General features: G+C 35.9%; 2 protein-coding genes across 3 annotated transcripts; both read right to left on the bottom strand.

The window, feature by feature from the left end:
• Nucleotides 1-7574: 7574 nt before the first annotated feature.
• Nucleotides 7575-11460, bottom strand: LOC130711808 (uncharacterized). Of its 2 annotated transcripts, none has more exons than XM_057561567.1 (9): nt 11261-11460; nt 11046-11168; nt 10072-10152; nt 9899-9987; nt 9729-9803; nt 8632-8693; nt 8477-8530; nt 8131-8325; nt 7575-7934 (listed from the first exon to the last, which is right to left on the bottom strand). In XM_057561567.1, exons 2-9 carry the CDS (start codon nt 11166-11168, stop codon nt 7864-7866), a joined length of 750 nt encoding a protein of 249 aa, XP_057417550.1. In that variant the 5' UTR covers nt 11261-11460; the 3' UTR covers nt 7575-7863. The 2 variants fall into 2 exon arrangements, with proteins under 2 accessions (XP_057417550.1, XP_057417541.1); XM_057561558.1 differs by having other exon boundaries at nt 8477-8533; nt 11261-11459.
• A 2031-nt stretch (nt 11461-13491) lies between these two features.
• Nucleotides 13492-20552, bottom strand: LOC130711793 (uncharacterized). The gene is made up of 13 exons (XM_057561536.1): nt 19783-20552; nt 18407-18485; nt 18231-18287; nt 17581-17636; nt 16512-16740; nt 16183-16269; nt 16023-16097; nt 15856-15936; nt 15143-15207; nt 14889-15072; nt 14721-14809; nt 14481-14595; nt 13492-13771 (listed from the first exon to the last, which is right to left on the bottom strand). The coding sequence occupies exons 1-13, from the start codon at nt 20436-20438 to the stop codon at nt 13730-13732; spliced, it is 1815 nt and encodes a 604-aa protein (XP_057417519.1). The 5' UTR covers nt 20439-20552; the 3' UTR covers nt 13492-13729.
• Nucleotides 20553-21256: the final 704 nt, after the last annotated feature.

Genomic DNA, 21256 nt, shown 5'->3' with positions numbered 1-21256 from the left:
TCACATCTCAAACTTTTAATGACTATTTCATGTCAATTGGAATTGATGTTGAACATCTTGTAGCACATGTTCATACACCAAATGGACTTGCAGAATCATTTATTAAATGCTTACAGTTAATCGCAAGGCCATTAATTATGAGGTCAAAACTTCCAACCTCTTCTTGGGGACATGCAATATTACATGTTGCGACATTAATTCGCATCAGACCAACGAGCTATCATAAACACTCTCTCATGCAAATTATTCATGGTCAAGAACCTAATATTTTCCATCTAAGAACTTTTGGATGTACGGTATATATTACAATTTCTCCACCACAACGCACAAATATGGGCCCTCAAAGAAGATTAGGGATATATGTTGGGTATGAATCTTCTTCTATTATAAAATATATTGAACCCTTAACGGGAGATCTTTTTACTGATCTATTATATCAGAGTTCCCGATATTAGGGGAGAGAATAGGCAGTTGGGAAAGGAAATTAGCTTGAATGAATTATCATTATCCCATTTTGATCCTCGAACAAAACAATGTGAACTAGAAGCTCAAAATATAATTCATTTGCAAGATTTAGCTAACCAATTGCCAGATGCATTTGCTGATCCAAAAAGAGTTACTAAGTCATATGTACCAGCAACAAATGCTCCATTAAAGATTGATGTCCCTGTTGGACAATCTAGTGTTGCAAATAAATCTATCCCACGCCTGAAGCGTGGCAGACCTACAGGTTCCAAAGATAAAAATCCTCGAAAAAAAAGGAGATGAGAACCAAGACTGCATAAACGAGGATATGATAGCTCCGGAAGAGCAGCAAAACATAATTAAAAGTACAGTTTCAGAAGAAACTCAAGTACCTGAAATTATTGAAAATGATGAAATTTCAATTAATCATGTCGTGAATAAAGTAAGATGGGACCGAAGCAAAGTCAACATTGATGACATTTTTACACATAGCACAACATTAGATGTGTTAAACGATATGAGGATCATGAGCCAAAATCTGTTAATGAATGCAAACAAATAAATGATTGGTAAAAATGGAAAGACGCAATCGAGGTTGAGTTAAAATCGCTTGAGAAGCGTAAAGTTTTTTTGGCCTGTAGCCTGTACACCTGAGGGTGTAAACCGAGTTGGATATAAATGACTTTTGTACGGAAAAGAAATGAAAATGGTGATATTGTCCGATATAAGGCAAGGCTTGTTGCCCAAGGTTTCTCACAAAGGCCTGGGATTGATTTTGAAGAAACATACTCGCCTATGATGGATGCAACTACTTTTCGATACTTAATTAGTCTGGCAGTATGTGAAAAGCTTGATTTACGCTTAATGGATGTTGTTACAGCTTATTTGTATGAATCACTTGATACTGACATCTATATGAAACTCTCTGAAGGATTTAAGTTGCCTGAAGCACACATTTCTAACCCTCGGGGTGATTATTCGATTAAATTGAATGAATCAATCTATGGTCTAAAGCAATCTAGGTGTATATGTGGTATAATCGCCTTAGTGAGTATTTGCTGAAAGAAGGATATAAAAATGATCCAATTTGCCCTTGCATATTCATGAAAAGGTCTAGGCATGAGTTCGCCATAATAGCTATTTATGTCGATGATTTGAACATTATTAGAACTCTAGAAGAGCTTCCAAAAGTTGTAGATTGCCTAAAGAAAGAATTGGAGATGAAAGACTTGGGAAGAACTAAATTTTTTCTTTGCCTACAATTTGAGTATCTAACTGATGAAGTATTTATGTACCAAGAGACTTATGTCGCAAAGGTACTAAAAAGACTCTACATGGACAAATCACATCATTGTATACTCCAATGGTTGTAAGGTCATTAGATGTAAATAAATATATTTTTAGACCTCGAGAAAATGATGAAGAACTAGTTGGTCCCGAAGTACCATACCTTAGTGCGATCGGAGCATTAATATATCTAGCTAGTCATACTCGACCTGATATATCCTTTTCCGTTAACTTATTATCAAGATATAGTTCTTCACCTACACGGAGACATTGGAATAGAATAAAACAAGTCTTTCGTTATCTTAAAGGAACAATGGATATGAGTTTATTTTTTCCTTATATGTCCAAGCTTGACCTAATTGGTTATGCGAATGTTGGATATTTGTTAGACTCACATAATGGGAGATCTCAAACAGGTTATTTGTTTACCTGTGGTGGAACAACTATTTCATGGAGATCTATGAAACAAACTATAACTGCCACCTCAGTTAATCATGCAGAAATATTAGCATTACATGAGGCAAGTGGAGAATGTGTTTGGCTAAGATCTGTGATTCAATGCATACTTGATACTTGTGGTTTGTCCTCTGGAAAGATGCAGCCAACAACCATATATGAAGATAACACTGCATGCATTGCTCAAACAAAGGAAGGATTAGATACATCAAGGGAGATAGAACAAAGCATATATCACTGAAGCTCTTCTTCAACATGATCTACAAAATAATGGTGACATAGACATCCAACAAATTCGTTCAAGTGATAATTTGGCAGACTTATTTACGAAGACTCTTCCAACAACAACATTTGAAAAGCTTGTGCGAAATATCGAAGTTCGTTGGCTAAAAGATCTCAATTAATATGCATTGTACTCTTTTTCCTTAACCTTGTTTTTTTTCCTATTGATTCTTTCATGGTAAGGTTTTTAATGAGGAAATGTACAAAGACGAGCTATAGAATGATGTACTCTTTTTCCTTCACTAGGTTTTTATCCCACTGAGTTTTTCCTAGTAAGGTTTTTAATGAGGCACATTCTTAAAGGATGGTCATCCAGGGGGAGTGTTATGAATAGTTTGGATGACCATGTGTATTTGGGTATATGGGCTATACTAGAAAGTTTGTGGGCTTGACCCATATGTATCATCTCCATGAATTGACCTAGTTCTAGTGCTATAAATAAAGGAGGTTGCATAAGCAGTCACACCTCATTCCATAGAATAACTTGTCTCACACTTGCTCCTCTCTTCCCATCTTTTCCTTTAACTAATTTCTCAACACAAACAATATTTTAATACTTTATTATTAATCCATTAATATTTAAGATGATATATAATTTTTTTAAGTATTTCATCTATTCTAAAGTTTTGTTGTTTTACATTTTTTTCTTTTGCTTCAACAATTTATTAAATTTTAGAAATCTAACACTTATTTAATTTTTTTCCCTCCAATTATACCATCATTTGATGTTTATGATTATTAGTGTGAGTGAGTTGGGGAAAGTTGGAGAAGAATAAATAAAATTGAGGAGTGCTACTAATATATTTTTCTAACACTCTTTCATTAATTGGTTAAAATTCATGTGGCTTTTATATTTTTAGTGGATCTCACTTAAGTTTTAACCAATCAATGGGAAAGTGTTAAAGAGAATTGTTGGAAAAAGAGTGTTGCTAACATTTTTCAATAAAATTAATTAGGCATAATGAGGTATTTTAATTCATATAGTAATACTATATATATATATATATATATATTATTTATAAAAAAAAGTTCTTTGTGTACATGTATAATAATCTTGAACGGCAAAAAAATTTGGATGGAAGGAATAGAAAGCAAAATAAAGAAATTTAATTTCCACAGCACCATAAATACAAAGAAGTTGTGTTAAATATTTGAAGAGTGAACCTTTTTTTATTAATAATGCACCGACAAGAGTAGGGATGGCAATTTCCATCCATCCGAAGATGGAGATCCATGTGGGGACTGCCCCGTTTGGGCCCCCGATCTTGGGGAATTTTTCCCCGTGGAAATGGGGACAAGATGAAAATGTCTCCGATAAGAATTTGGGGACGGGGGATGAGGATCACTCTCTCTGTCCTGTGGGGTCCCTGCCATGTATATACAAGTAAAAAATACAATAGCATAGTTCCAAATATTGAATTACCTACGATGAAGATTTCACATTTTTGATGAGTTAAATGCTTGAGAGAATATTTTGAGTTTTATACTTCCTATTTTAAATGAGTTGAATTTAGTAGTTTACGTTTTAAATTGTTTATTTAGTGAACTTCACATATTGTGTGATGAATTTCATTAATATTATTTTAATTTTGTTATATATTTGTATGGAATTTGATGCAGTTGCATTATCAATTGTAATTTTTAAATTTATTAAATTAACTTATATATTTTATATATTTAATTTAAAATTTTAATGACATATTGGGGATCCCCGTGAAGACCTCAGGGGAGATAGGGAACGGGGATGGGGTGAAAATTCACTCCGACATGGGGAATGAGGATGGGGATGGGGACGGGGAAAGAGGAAAGATGTGGGGACGGGGAGCCGCCCCGCCTCGCGCACGTGCCATCCCTAGATAAGAGCAATATAATTTTTTCAGTTTTCTAAATCACTCGAGATTTACTTTGAACTTAGGTGATCCGATAAAATTTTGACATGTGTCTCAGAAAATTCTATCTGATCATAACACATGTCAAAGTATAATTGTCTACATTAAACTCTTTGGGTGATTTTACTCAATATTTATGTGTGATTTATAAAAAAAAATCAAAAAGGAAAAAATAGCAATGCATAAAAATCAGCCGTTGGATGAGTGGGCAAAGAGTCAAGCATAAGTGATGACAACAAAATTAGCTTCGCACAAGTATATAAGTAGTATAACAGGCTTATTCAGGGCCGGCCCTGGGCCTGTGCAAGCAGGCCCACAGCCCAGGGCCTCAAAAAAGAAGGGGCCCCAAAAAAAATTCACATTAAACTTTCCCCAAAAACTAACTTAGTTATAATAATTAATGTTCAAGATGTTATTAATGACTTTAAGTGGTCTAGTGGTTAGTAACTGTTTATGTTGCTTTTATGTACTGAGTTCGAATCTCACCTTTTGGCTTTTGACATGTTATTTGTTAATTAATTTGAATTGAAAGAATTCAAAAATTAAAGCAAAAGGACACATTAGCTTGGATTCGAACACGCGACCTTTAGGCGTGTTGCAAGAGGTCAATTGCCAAACGAACCAACATAATGACTTTGATTAAATTTCGAACATTAAATATATAAAGGTATCTGGAAGTTGTATCTCTAAGAGATATTTCTCTTTATTAAGAATCCATTATTATTATTTGCACAGGGCCTCCAAAATGTCGGAACCGGCCCTGGGCTTATTCAACTTCCAAACAATTTCACAAAAGGAACCAACCTTGCACTTTCACTTTCAACTTCTCAATACCCTCTCTCTCTCTCTCTCTCTCTCTCTCTCTCGAAACACGCGCGTTACAGGCTCAATCGATGGCAGACAAGCACCTTCTTCTTCTCAGCAGAATGATCCGTTGGCAGTCTATTGTTGATATTCTAGATGCTGCTCAGAATCTTATGCAGCTCAGCGGCGAACATAAAGAAACTAATGATGCTGGTGGTGTTAGCGGCAGCAAGAAGAAAAATAAGAGAATATCAGGTGAAGAGGAGGAGGTTGATCAAAGACTGATTGATTTTAAAGTGATTGCTTGTCCGGTAAAGAGGGTGAAGAAATATCGGTCTCTTGCGGAGTTATATGAGGTGACAACACCCATTGATGATGCTGATGAATAAGGGATATAAAGGTGAGGCCGTGAGGGTTTGAGCTTCACCAAGTGACTCAGCCTCAGGTAGTGCTAGCTAGGGTTTATTTGTTCCGCCAAGACTCAACCGTGATAGTAGAGAGTGTAACTTGGTCATTCCCATACTTAGTTGTAAAAATCGTAGAATGTATGTCTCAGCGTAATTAATCAACTTCTCTTGCTGTGGGGGAATCCTGAGACATCTTCAAATTATATATGTTTGTGCGTGCGCGTGTGCGCGCATTATATATGGCTTTCTTTGCCATATGCCTGGTTATTTATTTTCAATTAAAGGCAAAAGAATAAAAGAGGAAGAGAATATTGCTTAAACTTTCATAGTAAGTAATTAACTGGATAATGCTGACCATTCCAGCCCATTGTCCTTCTGTTTCTATCAATCTTCCGTTGAATGTCATTTTAGTACCTTTTTTAAGCGGCTTGCTGTATTTTTTTTTTGTTAGAGCAGCTACCGGATACAAATCAGAGTAGAGAGAAACACAGAAAAGTTTTGGTCACGCAATTCGTTCTAATTGCCTACATCTGTGACTATAGAGCAGATATAGTTTCGTTTTATTGATACGTTCTGAATACAATATAATAGTTAGGGTTTCAGTGTTACAAACATGTTTATATATGGATATTAATGATTTAGATTACAACAATACCCCTGGACCGTATCGCGGAACCCACGCCCCAGTCGTTCCCAACAAATAGTTGGGTCAAACGCAAGGGTGGGAATTTCAATATAATATATAACACGATACTCATTTCTTTTATCTCATTTTTACATCCCTTAAGAACATGAGTGTGATGAAAAAGATGAAGATGAGATATAGTAAGATATAATGGGAAAGGAAAGACAGAAAAAAAAAGTGTTAAGTAAATATAAAATATAAAAGACTAAAGTTACGTGCATTGTCACCGTAAATTTTGTTTACATCCAATTGATTTCTCCATATTAATTTTTTTATTTTAAATCAAAATTAAAAATGAAAATAACTACTCCTAGAATATGATCTGATACGGCATAACATGATAGTGTTAGTATAAAGTTGTTTTACATTAAACTCATAATAAAATGGTGATGTGAAAAACTCACCGCTTCTTATATAATTCTCAATTGTATAGAATAAGGAATAAATATTTTCATACTCATTTCACATTAACCTTTTTATAAGAAATAAGAAATATGAGTATTTTTTTTTTTGGTATATCGGAAAGATAAATTGCTCCTGTCAGGAATCGATCTCTGGACCTCCTCATACCCAACTCATATGTCCCTAGCTCCTACCACTTGAGCTATCATACGGGAACGAGAAATATGAATATATTGATGTGATAAAAAAAGTGGGAGATAAGAAAAGAAATTGGCTGTAAATATATTAGTTAAAGTTGATAGTATTCTTTCTTTTTTTGAATAAGTACACTGATGACTGAAGACCATCTCCAAGAAAACATTCTTAAGGTCAAGAGAAACAATTTGCCACCAAACTGTCTTTAGAAACTATCCTTGCGTTGTCACGCTGTTGACCTGTTCGGTTGCGATTTAATGTCAGCAGCCATCCATGACCATGTCCAGGAAAACAAGTAAAGAACATGAAAAAATGCAAAAACTTTGCAACAGCGCCTCTTGAGGTTATTTCGTTGACGTGTTTAGTATCTCTTACTGACTTCCATTTACACTATGGCTGAATGCAAAAGAAAAAAAAACATTTTAGGCATCAACGAGTTTTCTTATTCACTCAATTTTTTCAAAATATAGCAAACAAAAGTTGTAGCAAATTAGCATTAACTATACATCACTGACGATGGGGATGGACAAAAGTTAGTGCTGCTAGAATTCAAATTTTCATTTTTAGAGAATTATCAAGTTTCTAAAAATCCAGAGTAGGAAGTTAAACTCTTCGAACTGGCGTTCAGTAAGGTGAGACACTATATGACACTGCGATTCCTATCCAAAATTTCAGTGCATACCTTCTAAAGCGACCTTGAGATAAATTCAACTCCAGTAACTTCTATTTAAAAAAATTATACAAATTTAATTTTCTTGAAACTCCCTAAACAAAGGAAATATATGAATATCTAACTCAACCTCGGAACTTGAAATTATAGAGGTTGTTACAAAGGAAAGAACTAGAAAAACAAAACTGCAGGAACATGACTGCAACACCCGAACGCTTCAAATAATACCAAAATAGTATAAGCAGATTCCACAAAGAACTAAGCAAAGAGGCAAAACCATCTTCTAACTGAAAATATACATCATAACCAACACCCATGCGATCAAGCAGCAACTCCCCAGCTTGCATTACGACCACGACCACGGCCTCTTCCTCCCCTTCCACGTCCTCGTCCTGCAAAACCATCAAACAAAAATTACTACCATGCCACTCCAGTAGCTTGAATACAGGGTGCAGAGGAAATTAAAAGGACATGGAAAAAGTTGGTGAATTCAATAGAAGAGACATTTATCGGTAGCTTGATTTAAAAGAGGCACCATGCAAACACAAATAGCACAGCAAAATATAAGAATTGAAGTTGCATGCTTACCACGTGGGGCAGGTGGTGCATCATATTCACCATAGTCATAGTACCCAACTGGCTGGGCACCATAGCCTCCCCGTCCTCGTCCCCGGAAACCACGACCTCTGCCACGACCAAAGCCACGGCCTCTGCCACCATAGCCACGTCCACCGTCCCAACCATCACCACCACCATATTCCATACCCCCATTATTGTAAAATCCTAAGTAGAAAATATTGTATCCTTATAAGCAACTTATGCAATTTAAAAGAAACCACAACAGAATAAAGGAGTTGAAAAAAACAATTCAGAATCAATCTTTAATCTTTAGCCAACTACAGTGAAATAAGTGAAACAAAGTGCATAACAATACCTCTACCCCGACCCCTTCCACGACCACGCCCTCTTCCTCGCATCCTTGGGGAGCCTTCTGCATCACATCAAATTATGGTAAGCAAATAAGCATGCCAAAATAATCACACGAGTTTTTCACTCTCTTGAAATATTAAAAGAAAATAACTAACTCACCTCCATCCTCTTCATATTCATTTAAAGGTTTTACTTGATCAGCAGGAAGAGGAGGTTGGTATCTGCATGAGGATGAAAATTAATTCTTTCCAACAGAGGGTATAACTTCACAAAAACTCAATCAGTTTTACACCAGAGGCAGGGGAAAAGCCTTTTGGTCAATACAACTGAGCACATGTAAAAATCTGCTTGTAGAACATATATCAATATTCCAGTAACTTACTAAGTTATAACACAATGCAGAACACAACAAGACTTTAAAATAATAACTGGACCTTAATATTTATATTAAGGTTTGATAGAATCAATTAGCACGAGCCAAAAATTAGAGTGCAAATAAATAAACACCGCAAACTATTAGACTGCAGAGTTAACAAATCCGAACTGTCCCATCAGTCTGCATGAAAACCAGATAACATAAGTAGAACAGCACGATAGACATAGCATTTACTTCACTCCTCCTTGAAATCAAGGATCTAAATATGTTCCATTGTCCTCAACTCAGCAATTGAAATACAAAGTTAAAGTCAAATGTCAAACAAGGAAACATGACAAGTCAATTTAAATGAACTTATACTGACCTAATTAGTATAATGCACAACGCTTGTTCAGATTTTACGAGATAAAGGGTTACTTTTGTGATAAATTTAAGATGGTGTTAAATTTTTTAGAAACTAGGAAATTATGTTTGAAATACGAGCTGTCAAACCTGACCTCTTCGTCCTATCTCATTCCCAATTCGACAAGCTATATAATGCTAGTGTGACTAACTGACAATAACATATTTAAATTATCTCAGACAGGCACAATATGATAAAATACAGTTTTTAGAACTTTATCTGGACCTTGAAACTTGTGGAACTGCAAAAGCAAGGAGGTATGGCTTACCAATCTATGACCATATTGGTTATAAAAAATGAATAAACATCATCAAAGTGGTTTACCAGAAGAATAGAGTAAAAAAAATTATTGACGAGTACAGCTTAGCAAACTCACAAAGACGGTTTTTATGAAAACACTAATTAAGCCAATCTTACTAGTAAACTAGCAGCTTGCCTTAAAACATCTATGTTGCCATTAAAACATAAAGTTCTTACCCTGTGGAGGATGTATCCAGTTCTTTCTTTGACAAGTTAATTGTGATCATAGAAACATGGCGAGTAGTCTCCAAACTGAGCAAGTAAAACAAATAAAACAAAATAATCACTCCCATGCACACAGAAATTAAGTGTTGATGGGGTAGCATAGAAGAAACAACAATACATACGGAAGAAGGCCTTCTTCTAGTGGTTCCCATGTGTCAGTTATATCAGTTGATCCAATCAGAGTGTTCTGGTGCAGACCAACAATCCTTCTCTGAAACAAGAATACAAAAAAGTCACTAAAGTATGATAAGCAAATGCCAACCCACATACTCCGTTAAGATATCTACACTCCCACCTTGATCAGCTCAGTAATCATTACAGTCTTATTTATTGCACGTCCCATTGCTTTGAGAACAATTTCATCAGATCCCTTCTCCTGCATAAAATACATACAGAGCAATAAGAAACATAAAAAAGGAAAAGGCAAAATATTAGTTGATTCTAGATAAACTGAAACTTGCATGTTTGGATCAGATTTAACAAAATATTAGGTAAAATCCTCACACCAACAGAAAATCAATGTAAAATGATTAAGTAAACAAAGTAAAAATGAAAATATACAGAGAAAACTGGACTGCCCAAGAGGGAAAATGTTATCCTAAAGAGGTTCTGCCTCAGACTAAGATGGAAAATGAATATCCTAAAGATAGTTCACAGAATGTAATTTTTTTTTTTGTTCACGAACCTGCATGAATGTAATTTTCCTAAAGATACTTTATCCTTTAAATTTCCACTAGTGTCCAGTGCAGGGGTTAATATACGATTAGGAAGAAGTTTTGAGAAAAACATAAAGTTTTAGAAAAATATAATAGAAAGTCTGGTTAGCAGTTCTTCTGCAAAGTAGCAAAACTTTAGGAAGAAACAATTCCCTTAACTTATGACTCCACATGTCAGATACAAATCACTGTCCCCTACCAACAAAAATACTATCACTCACATACTTTTCACTCTCTCAATCTATTGTCTCTCTAAAATTTTCATCAATCTCGTAAACTCGTTGCGATTTTAACCATTTTCTTCACCAATTTTGCTGCCGAAAAGTTCAATACACCCTTTCTGTAATCAGATTCTTTACCTAATAACCGTTTTTCAACTAACTCTTCTCATTGTTTATGTTTTCATACGATGTCATGCTTCAATTAGTCACTACTCACTCCAATCAGTGACTTGTGTGTGAGATTTTATTCAAAACTCGTGTAAATAATTCAAATCTCTAACAATTTCACGAAACAAATTGAAGCAGTTAACAATCTGATAAGGATAGATTACCTGAAGGAGAGTGGTGGCGTAGGTGATGTAATTCCTCATCCTTCCTTGACTGGTAATGCGTATCTCGTTCTCGTTGATAGGACTATCTGCCTTGGGCTTCTCCACCCTCTGATACCTATCCATCTGAAAAACAAAATCGAGATAATCAGAAAACAAAACATGAATTAGCGTGTGCGTTATCGAGATAGATAGGGTTTGGAGAGAGAGAGAGAAACCGTTGCGGTGAGTTTGATGGAAGCGAGAGTGGGTTGGGGTTTGTAGATTGGGGGAATATGCTGCTACGAACGAAGCGAAGGGAGAAAGGGATGGTGGCGTGGTTGAAGTGAAGAAGAGAAGAGAATAGAAGTAGAAGCACGCAGGAAGAGAGAGAAGTGTGTGTGAGAGAGAAGAGTGGCTGATGAGTAGGGCTATGAGGTCGCGGTCTTATCGCCGATCAGACCGCCAATTTCTCCTGGATCCTCACCCAATGGGCTTTTTTATTTCACCGGCCTGCTGCTTATTTCCCCCTTTTTTTACTATTTCCAATTGTTGTTCACTTCATAATACTAATGTTAGATTAAAGTTGCAATTTAAAGTCACTAGCATCGTATTAATCATGATGAATTTACTTTTTTTTTTACTTTGTATCTATGGATTGAAGTTGTTTGGATGGGTTTCGAGGGATGCACATGAGTCGGTAGATCCGCTCAACCTGCTCGATCTGATAGTAAAATTGTGGATTGAATTGGACAAATGTGTCTAATCAGTAAAATTTACATGCAATTCGACCAAGAGTGATTCGGGGCATTCATCTGAACCCTAGCAGCCATCGTTCGATTGACCCATACAAACTCAAATGTAATATATAGTAACAACCACCACCTCCTTTGCCGGCTAACTCATCGGAAATCAGAATCCCCTAGTTCTACCATAAAGCAAGCAATGTACGAGACCTTAGTTTCACCTTCTTGTTAGTTGTATGTATAAGGAATACATGTCAACAATTGTTGACTTCAAGACAAAATTCGTTGCAACACCAAATTTGATTATATGTACATGCAATAGTTTCTCATTACCCAAACCAAGAAAAGAAGACAAGCCTAACAAATGTGAACTCACTCGAGTAAATACCTACTTCAGTCATTTTAACATAGATTTGCATAGCTACATTCCATTTACTAGTTTCAATTTAAGAAGAGATGATCGTTGTCCATGACACTAGATCACCACCCTTCACAAATTCAAGCAATTATTATGCTTCTACTTGGACGATCACATTAAATCAATCAAAGAAGTTTTGAGAATCAGATTCCCCTTCAACCTAAACTTTATAGGCATGAATTTGAGTCCTACGCTCAAACTCTGCCAAAGCTATTTTTCTGTAATGATTTCGCTTCGAAGTACCAAAATTCAACATTACTGCTACTAGATCAAAGTGATACTCAATAAACACAAGCAATGACGGCAGAGGTAAGGTAGCAGGATTGCAGACAAAGGAGAGGAAATTAATGTCTTTGTCTTCAGAGTCTACTGCTCATCAAAGAAGAGCTCCTCAGGGACGCGAAAGGCTACATAGAGGTAAATGAAGGTGACACCAAGCATGAGAACAAAGACGAGGACGAAACTAACATTGGCGAGGAAAATGACAAAGACAAAGAGAAGCACAAGCGTCTCATAATCGGAGAAGGTTCAACAGTAAAGAACAAAAGGATGATCCGGTAAAGGAAGATCCACAAAGCGAGAAGACCACTGAGGGTGATTAGGGAAAGTGGATGTGAGTAGGGGTCTCAAACAATACTGGGGGGGGGGGAGTGTGAGTGAAAATATTATATCAACATCTTATAATATTTAGATTTTTGTGAACTAATTTTAAAGTGTGGTGAGCCACCAATTCACTTATTTTACAACCCTCCCAAAAAAAACTGCCTAAATGTAAATGATAAAAATTGTAACTTTTATTAACAAATATAAATTCCTCATAATATATTGCCATAGAGGGTTTTGACAAAAAGAAAGGAAAAAAAACAATTCTATGATATCAAATCAAAAATTAGGGCTTATCTTCAATTTCATCTTTTATTATTAAAAAAATCACCAAATTAGAGAATATTTATGTGAAAGACAAATCTTGTTTTCCTTTTCCTCTATAATTAATTCTTCACAAATTTACCCTTAAAATCCATTATATTAAAAAAAACTCCTGTAACAAAAGAATAACTCTTGTACCAATTATGTAAAACTTAAAACACTAGTTGAGCCCCACCCAGTCACCCCTCTCTCCCCCTCACAAAAAAAGTTTCCTCAACTTATCCAATCTTTTTTTTTTCTGCTAAAAAAGCTCATGAATCATGATACCCTTTCGTAACGTACAATTCTTTTTTGTTAAGGGGCGTAACGCACAATTCACTGCAGCGTTATTGACGAAAGTTGATAAGAGTACAACATCAGAGCTACCACGCCAACAGAGTAACCAAGAATATAAAACATTATAGACACAGTACCACAGTTAAAATACACTGAGACGCGAGATTGTAATATACTGATCACCAAAATCACCACCTGGAGTAAAAATTCTGCAGTCATACATCTAATAATACAAGTGATGAATTAAACTTTTATAAATTAAAAACTCAATTTCCAAAAACTAATCTGAGAAAAATATGCAGATTGTTGCTTTAAGAGCCACAAGGTCTGTAACCACTTCTTCAAACTTCCCCTTTAAACTTGGCTTCATATACCTGAGGTTGCTGCAAAATAGAAACAACTATTTCTTAAGAATGCATATGATAGCAATTCCATTTAACTTGACCCACTAAATTCCCCGTATAATTTAAGTTTTGCACATGATATTAACACATGTAACAATCTAGTAGTCAGATTCGCTACCATTTATTAAGCCAGTGAAGGTAAAATTGTTACATTACCTAGCAAGATTAGTACAAGTCTACTAACATCAAATATACAAAGATGCATTCCATAAGAAAAACAGTGAACGCTCTTCACTAGAAAGTTTTAGGTTCGATTCCCACTACTTATATTAGATCAAAGGATTCCCCAAATCCATGACCCATCTAGAGAAAACAACCTAATAAGCCAATCAAGCGTTTGGTTCTTTTTATTAAGCTGAAATAATATGTATATATTATCGATATTGATTCCATTAATTACCTTCTACTTTAAAATTAAACATATTTCGGGTCCCTATAAACTTGGTACAGTTTAATTCTAGCTTATTGGTCCATATTTTGTTAATCACACTCACATCTCTTATTAGCTTCCCTGATTAAAACTCCATCAGACAATACCAAGTATAGTTTTTTTCTTTCTCAAACACAAACCCTCCATTTGAGACAAGGGACTTCACTGTGATTTTAACTATAATTTATTCCAGTTAAATTTGCAAAACTGAAGTCAAGGATAAAAAATGTAAGCAGGGAACTCAGCACAAACACTTACCATGTAGATAGCTGAAATCAATCTGCGTGCAAACCATCTCGTGTGCATAGCACGTTGAGCCGCACTTGCTGCTTCCACCGTATCAAACTGCAAATACACAAAACCTGCACTTCTTCTGCATAAAAGATGAATCGATTAAAAACTGACGAGTATGCACAAAGGAAAGAAAATGAAAAAATAAATAAATAACAAAGAATGAATGGAAGATCCAAGGATGAATCTACACGTTCATGAACTTACTTGTCGACATAGATATGCTTAACCCGTCCAAATTTAGAACACTCTTCTTCTACATCCTCTTTAATGTCTAGATCAAAATCTGGTTCTGTCTGCATATGGTAACATTTGATATTTAGTTCTATTAAATGAAACATATGATATAATTATAATCAACCAGGTAATCCTAACCTCTGTGGTTGGATCAAACATATTCTTCAACAGTAAGCATTCGCTCGGGTTACCAACAGGTTCAGCCACTTGGGTAGGCATAATTTGTGTTGGGAGAGTTGGTACTGGTATTATTCCTGGATTACCAATTGGCAAGCTTGCCTGTTGAGCAGGAGCGGATCCATTTACAGTGGGCATACCAATGCTGCAGTGTTTGGAATCCATTAAGATAATTGATGAATTCACAGAATAAAAGAGAAAATATTGAGATAAACCTTGCAGCAATGCCTGAACGATCCAGCTTCTGCATAAGCAACGCTCTTGATTGGGCATTTAAAGCCTGTGTATAGAAAAAAGCACAATAAACGAGCAAGAAAATCATTACTAAGAAGACAATAGATTAATGATATAGTCATTATAAAAAACAGAAACGAGGAAGGAAGAGAGATCGTAGCGGATTGGCAAATCCTTATCTACTACCACCCTGCCCAGGATAAGGGAAAAATTGCAGTTTCTGGCTGCATAAAATATGAAAGCAGAAATAGTTTAGTTTGTATTTTGAACCAGATCAGGGAAGAGTGAAATAGGGAATGTTGCAAGTAATGTCTGACCTAAGTCCAGTGAATTGGGAAATGCATAAGATATCATTATTCACTAGTATTTGTTTTATTTGACATCTTCACTTATGTAATGCCTTCTCAATATAAAGTTACCCAATAAAGAAAAGGAGCGGAAATAGTGAACACTCAATAAACATAAACTTCAATACAACTATCTATCAAATAGTAATAATCTTCTCATCCAACTGCAACGTTTAAAGCTAGAGTGTATAATTAATAAAGTAATATTGAAATAAACAAAGCTTCGTCAATCAAGCCTAAAAAGCTTAATAAATGAGGAGATATATATTTCATTTATAAGTGTGCTTAGTCCGGTTTTCAGAGATGGCTTTGATGACCGGTCTGGTTTTCAGAACATTGGTGCTTACCAATCCACCTTCATCATCATCAAAGTCTGCAGATTTTGCAGTTGTGTCTTGGCTTCCAACATGATCTGTTACAGATGAAACCTGTGTTTGATAAACAACATTAATTACAAACAAAATATAAAAGCAAAGTGAGAAACAAACTGACCCACGCAATTTTATTTTTTTACCTTAATAGTTCTTCCAGCAATGTCCAATTTTCCATTTAAACTCTGAGCAGCCTTGGCATGCTCAAGATGGGCAAACTGTCCACGAATTAACATACGAAAAGCTAAGTAACAGAAATATCATCAGAAAGAAAACTTTCAAAGTTAAGCATTAGCAACGAACTTGAATAAACCCAAACCCCTTGCAATGTCCAGTCTCCAGGTCAAGAGGCAGTTGTACAACCTCCACGGGACCAAATGGCTCAAAAATCTGAAGGGAAGCAATATCAAAAGCTTATAAATGACAAATTATCAAATCAAGATTCAAATCAGCAGAAGTTTGACAACAAAAGTAGATGCACTGAACCAGTATAGAGAAAAAGTATCTAGTTAGTTCATAAAGGTATATTTTTATTAAATCATCGGTTGGCTTTGTCATACATGTTGCTGATGATGACTGGCAGTGATGAAAATTCATGTCATACATTCAATAGAAAGCAAATATCATAATACCTCTCTCAACTGACTTTCTGTCATATTGAAGTGAAGGTTTCCAACATAAAGTTTTCGGTCCACAGCTCCATATGGTCCTGCTACACCAGCAGCTCCACTAGTAGCAGTAGATTGAACTAGGTTCTTTTCAGCCTCAGAAGGTTTGACCATTACGGGTTGTCCAAGAAGAAGTTGCCCAGAGAGAGCAATTGCCATTGGGACGGACATTGCATCATAAAATTCAATATACCTGCAGCCTCATCAAGAACATACATCAAGTTTTCAGAACTACAAAATACAAACAGTTGCAATCAAAACTTACAAAGCATGCAGCAAACAGATGTAGGGAAACAAAAACTCTAGTAAAGACAGCTCAAGCAGAGAGTATCTTTTGATGTATCTGACTCATGTGAAGAAAATATTAGCGTGACATAATAATAATACAATTCAAAACATTGTTCAATCAAGGAGAGAATAAGAGATGAGCCCCCAAAACTGGAAGGATAGGGTAACCAACAACTCATCCTTCCCTTAATTAATGAGCATGTTAGCAAATTAAATTCAAATCCTAAGAAAAAGGAACCCAACTTAAAGCTGGCCAGGTACTGCAACTCACTTGTCAAATTCTAAAAGCCAAGCAGCACCAAATCCATATGCATTTCATCCCCTCCCGACCCATCCCCCCAGCCCAAAAATAAAATGGAGTAAAAAGGGAATAAGGAATGCACTCAGTGCAGAAGAAAATTCCTCCACATCAACCTCACCAAGAAGTACCTCATAACCAGTTAAAGTGATATAAACTAATAGGGCTCAACAACATAAGAAAGAAATCCTCACTGTGTGTGTATGGCAAATGTAGATGAAGAAAATTGGGAAAGGACCAAAAGAAATCAGGATTATGTCATCTACCTTGAGTACGCAGCATGAATTGATTAAACATGAGTGCAAGGTATTCCCATCATCCCTCATCATTATCGCATTGCTAGTCCATTTAAGAATACAGTTAAATATGATTCTTGAAAGTTTATATCCTAATATCACAATATAGTGCATGCATATGAAGAATAAATTATTTACAAGAAGAACATACCCAACTCCTTTAGACCGTCTGGAATTCCTATCCATGATAAGACGGACATCCCTCACCTGAAAATAAAGAACATTAGAAGTAAATACACTTGAAGAACTATCACTGTATCACATGATAGAAAAAATCAGGAACATACAAGACTCCACTCTAAGCATGCAAACAACTACATCCAGGGGTCCAAAATATCTATATAACCTCTAATTCACTCATCACAATACACACAGAATGTTCCTTACACTAAATCACCATACTACTTATTGAAGCCTTGATTGTTATTACTCTACATCACATATCATGCAGTATTATACCCTACGCACACACTAAATGTTCCAATAGCAAGTTAGCAACATAAGATTGTGTTAGTAAGAGCTTGTTTGAGCTTATCTTATAATAGAAGCATGTGCAAGTGTTTCGAAAGTTTACGAATATAGCTTATGACCTACTTAGAACCTGTTTTGAGCCTTGTTTTCATAAGTTACTCAAATTAACTTATGAATATGCACTTATGCATACTATACAATATTGAGCTTATTTCAAAAAGCTTCTCAGATAAGCCTCCCCAAGTCATCTCCAATTTGTAACATAGTAAAATAAGACAGAAATCTACATAAAAGATTGCACTGAACTGCATGTAATATGAAATGACTGACCTTGCCAGCTTTTGAGAAGAATTCATAAACATCCCTTTCGGTTGCCTTTAAGGGCATCTGCAATCATCACATAGATCATTGGGAATCATCAGAAAATGATGCAGTGTCCTAAAATATCAGACCTTAAATAATTAAAACAAAAACAGAAAAGGGGCCAATGAAGCCAACAAATCAACCTGGTAGGCAAAAACAGTTCTCTGATCCCTTTCTGGATCTGCCTCAGGCTCCGCGGCATCTTTTTTATCCCTAAATCTCCTGCAATTTAGGTTAAAATTCAGCTTTAAGAATATACATACCTATAGAGAAGTCCATCAAATTTGAACTAGATATAGAGATTGTATAATTAGTAGCATAAATGTGAACATACATTGCTAATATTAGAATCCCAAAAAAGTAATCTTCAGAGGGACAAGTGATTTTAAGAGAATACTAAGTGGAGACTCAAATAAGTCCCACATTGGGTAGATTAGCTAGTGTACAAGTGTATATAAAATAAAGGAACCATGCACCCATTGCCTTAAGCTTAAGGTTTTGCGGTGATGTGTGAATGTAACTTAAATTCTAACAGTGATTAACGTCTCAAAGTCTTAACTGCAGCCATTATTCCAAAGTATAGTGTTAAATATAAGGGTCTAAAGTAGCATTTAATCCTGTAATATCAATACAGCCCAATGCCTGTAATATTTCCTTAAGAAAAATTAATCAAAACTATTGCCTGGGTCCCAACATTTAAGAGACGATGCATAGTCTAGCTAGTTATGCACCTCAATACTTATTCCAGATGGAGACCCAACACCCATACTTGACATGATTTGAATGATATCTACATCTACATCCATTAAAGATGGCATGTGAACACCTTACTGAGATAATACAAACGAAAGGTCAAATGAATATAGACGATGTTCATAAATATGTCAGCACCCCTTATTTGGCTCATTAACAAACTTTTTGGTACATAACCAAATAGAGATCTCAGTTCTCTATTCCAATTTCCACCTGCCCGTATAAATGAAAAATGGATTAGATAGTAATTAACTACTGAGGGGATGTAAGCAACATGCGAAATGGTCTGAAGTTAAGCGCACACCACATTGGGGGCAACACCATGGCTACTCCTAAATAGCTAATGCACTGTACCTGGTACATATCCGGTGCTAGTACTTATTGGTTACACATGGTTGATGGATACATATTACGCAACCAATGCTAACTTGCAACTCAAGTTTAAGCCAGATAGGGTAAAGCACAAAGCCTTGTTACTAAGAGGTTTTGTTTACTACTAAAGGAAACAAACTGTTACTTCGAAGTTCGCACTCTTCAAAACTAGTTCCATATGCACACATTTTAGCTTACTAGAGTTTAAACATTATAAAGATTATATTAATCTTATGCCTTAATGCTTAATTGTCAATGTCTTAAGTATTAAGCGAGACGCTTGAAATGCGCCGTGAACTTCAGTTACCACATAGCTGATAATCAACAGAATAGCTCAGGCAAATAATGCAAATTCACAAAGGAAAAACATGATTTACAAGGGAACGAACGTTACCTGGCATCTCTAGATTCGAAATCGCGTTCTTTTTCTCTATCTCGCACAGAATGACTCCTGCTCCTCCTGGACCTCTCTCTCTCCTCCCGTTCTCTCTCCCTCTCTTTCTCCTTCTCCCTCTCCTTTTTCTCTCTGTCTCTCTCCCTCTCCCTATCCTTCTCCTTCTCTTTGTCCCTTTCTCTCCGCTCCCTATCTTTCTCCCTGTCTCTCTCCTTCTCCTTCTCCCTGCCCCTGTCTCTATCTCTGTCCCTATCTCTGCTACTCCTCTCACCATCTCTGTCCCTATCTCTGCTACTCCTCCCACCGTCTCTGTCTCTACTACTCCTCACACTATCTCTGTCTCTGTCTCTGCTACTCCTCACACCATCTCTGTCTCTGCTACTCCTCTCGCCATCCCTATCCCTATCCCTATCTCTGCTACTTCTATGGCGCTCCTTGTCACGTTCATCACGATCCCTATCCTTTCTGGAGCCATTTTCGTCGTCTCCCCTGGACCTCTTGCTCTTCCGGTCATCGGCGGCGTCGTCGTCGATCTCGCGCTTCCGGTAGCTCCGTTCGGTCTTGTCGCCGCTCTCGTTCTTCTTCTCCTTGCTGGAGTCTCTATCCTCTTGCTCCTCCACTGTCTTCTCCAAGTAATCGTACTCGTCGAAGTCCATTGCTTGTTCTATCAATTTCTGTCTCTGAAATTCTAGGGTTTTGGGGGTTTCTCTTCAGATAGGAAAGCAAAGTGAAACAGAACTGAACAGGTTTCTTCCACTCTCCCTAATCTGTTATAGTTTTTAAATATTACCGAACGAAAAAATAAAGGCCGAAAAAACAGAAAATTTAAATAAATACGTGAATTAGTTTATCACCCAAAAATTAAAATAAAAAATAAACATAGGTACATTTCAATTTCCTTTTTTTTGGAAGGACATTTTAATTTTCATACAAGGTTCTTCAACTATTGTTAATTCGTGACTTTTTTTTTATCAAGATTCAAAAATGTGGGGCTCCTGAAACATCAAAAAATAAATCAAGGGGCATATTACCTCATGATATTATCTGTTGTTTACTTCAATTTTTTTTTGTGATTTAATTTTCATAAATCAAATCATTGCTAAAAAAATTCTTATACACATGTTCCTCTTGTTATTGGTGAAAAATCAATAAAAAAAATTCAATGTAATCTTTTTTTTTATATCGGAAAAGGAAAAAACAAAGGAAAGCGAGTACAAGGCTAACAAATCCCGCCATTAGCACTCCTAGCGATGTGATTGAATTGCACACACCACTCATGATGCAATAACTGATCTAGGGCATGAAAGTGAAAAGAATCATCCCGCAAAGCCTCAACAAGCTCAAGGCAAACTTTTTTTTTAAGATAAATGTAAATTTTTTTTTGAATAAGCGAGTAATTTTTTTTTGGAATGATAAATGTAATTTAGATAAACTTTTTTTAAGTAATTTAGATAAACTTAAGAGTAGTCGACTT

Source organism: Lotus japonicus, chromosome 1, assembly GCF_012489685.1.
Source record: "Lotus japonicus ecotype B-129 chromosome 1, LjGifu_v1.2".
Classification (NCBI taxonomy): domain Eukaryota; kingdom Viridiplantae; phylum Streptophyta; class Magnoliopsida; order Fabales; family Fabaceae; genus Lotus; species Lotus japonicus.
This window is presented reverse-complemented; position numbering and strand designations above follow the sequence as displayed.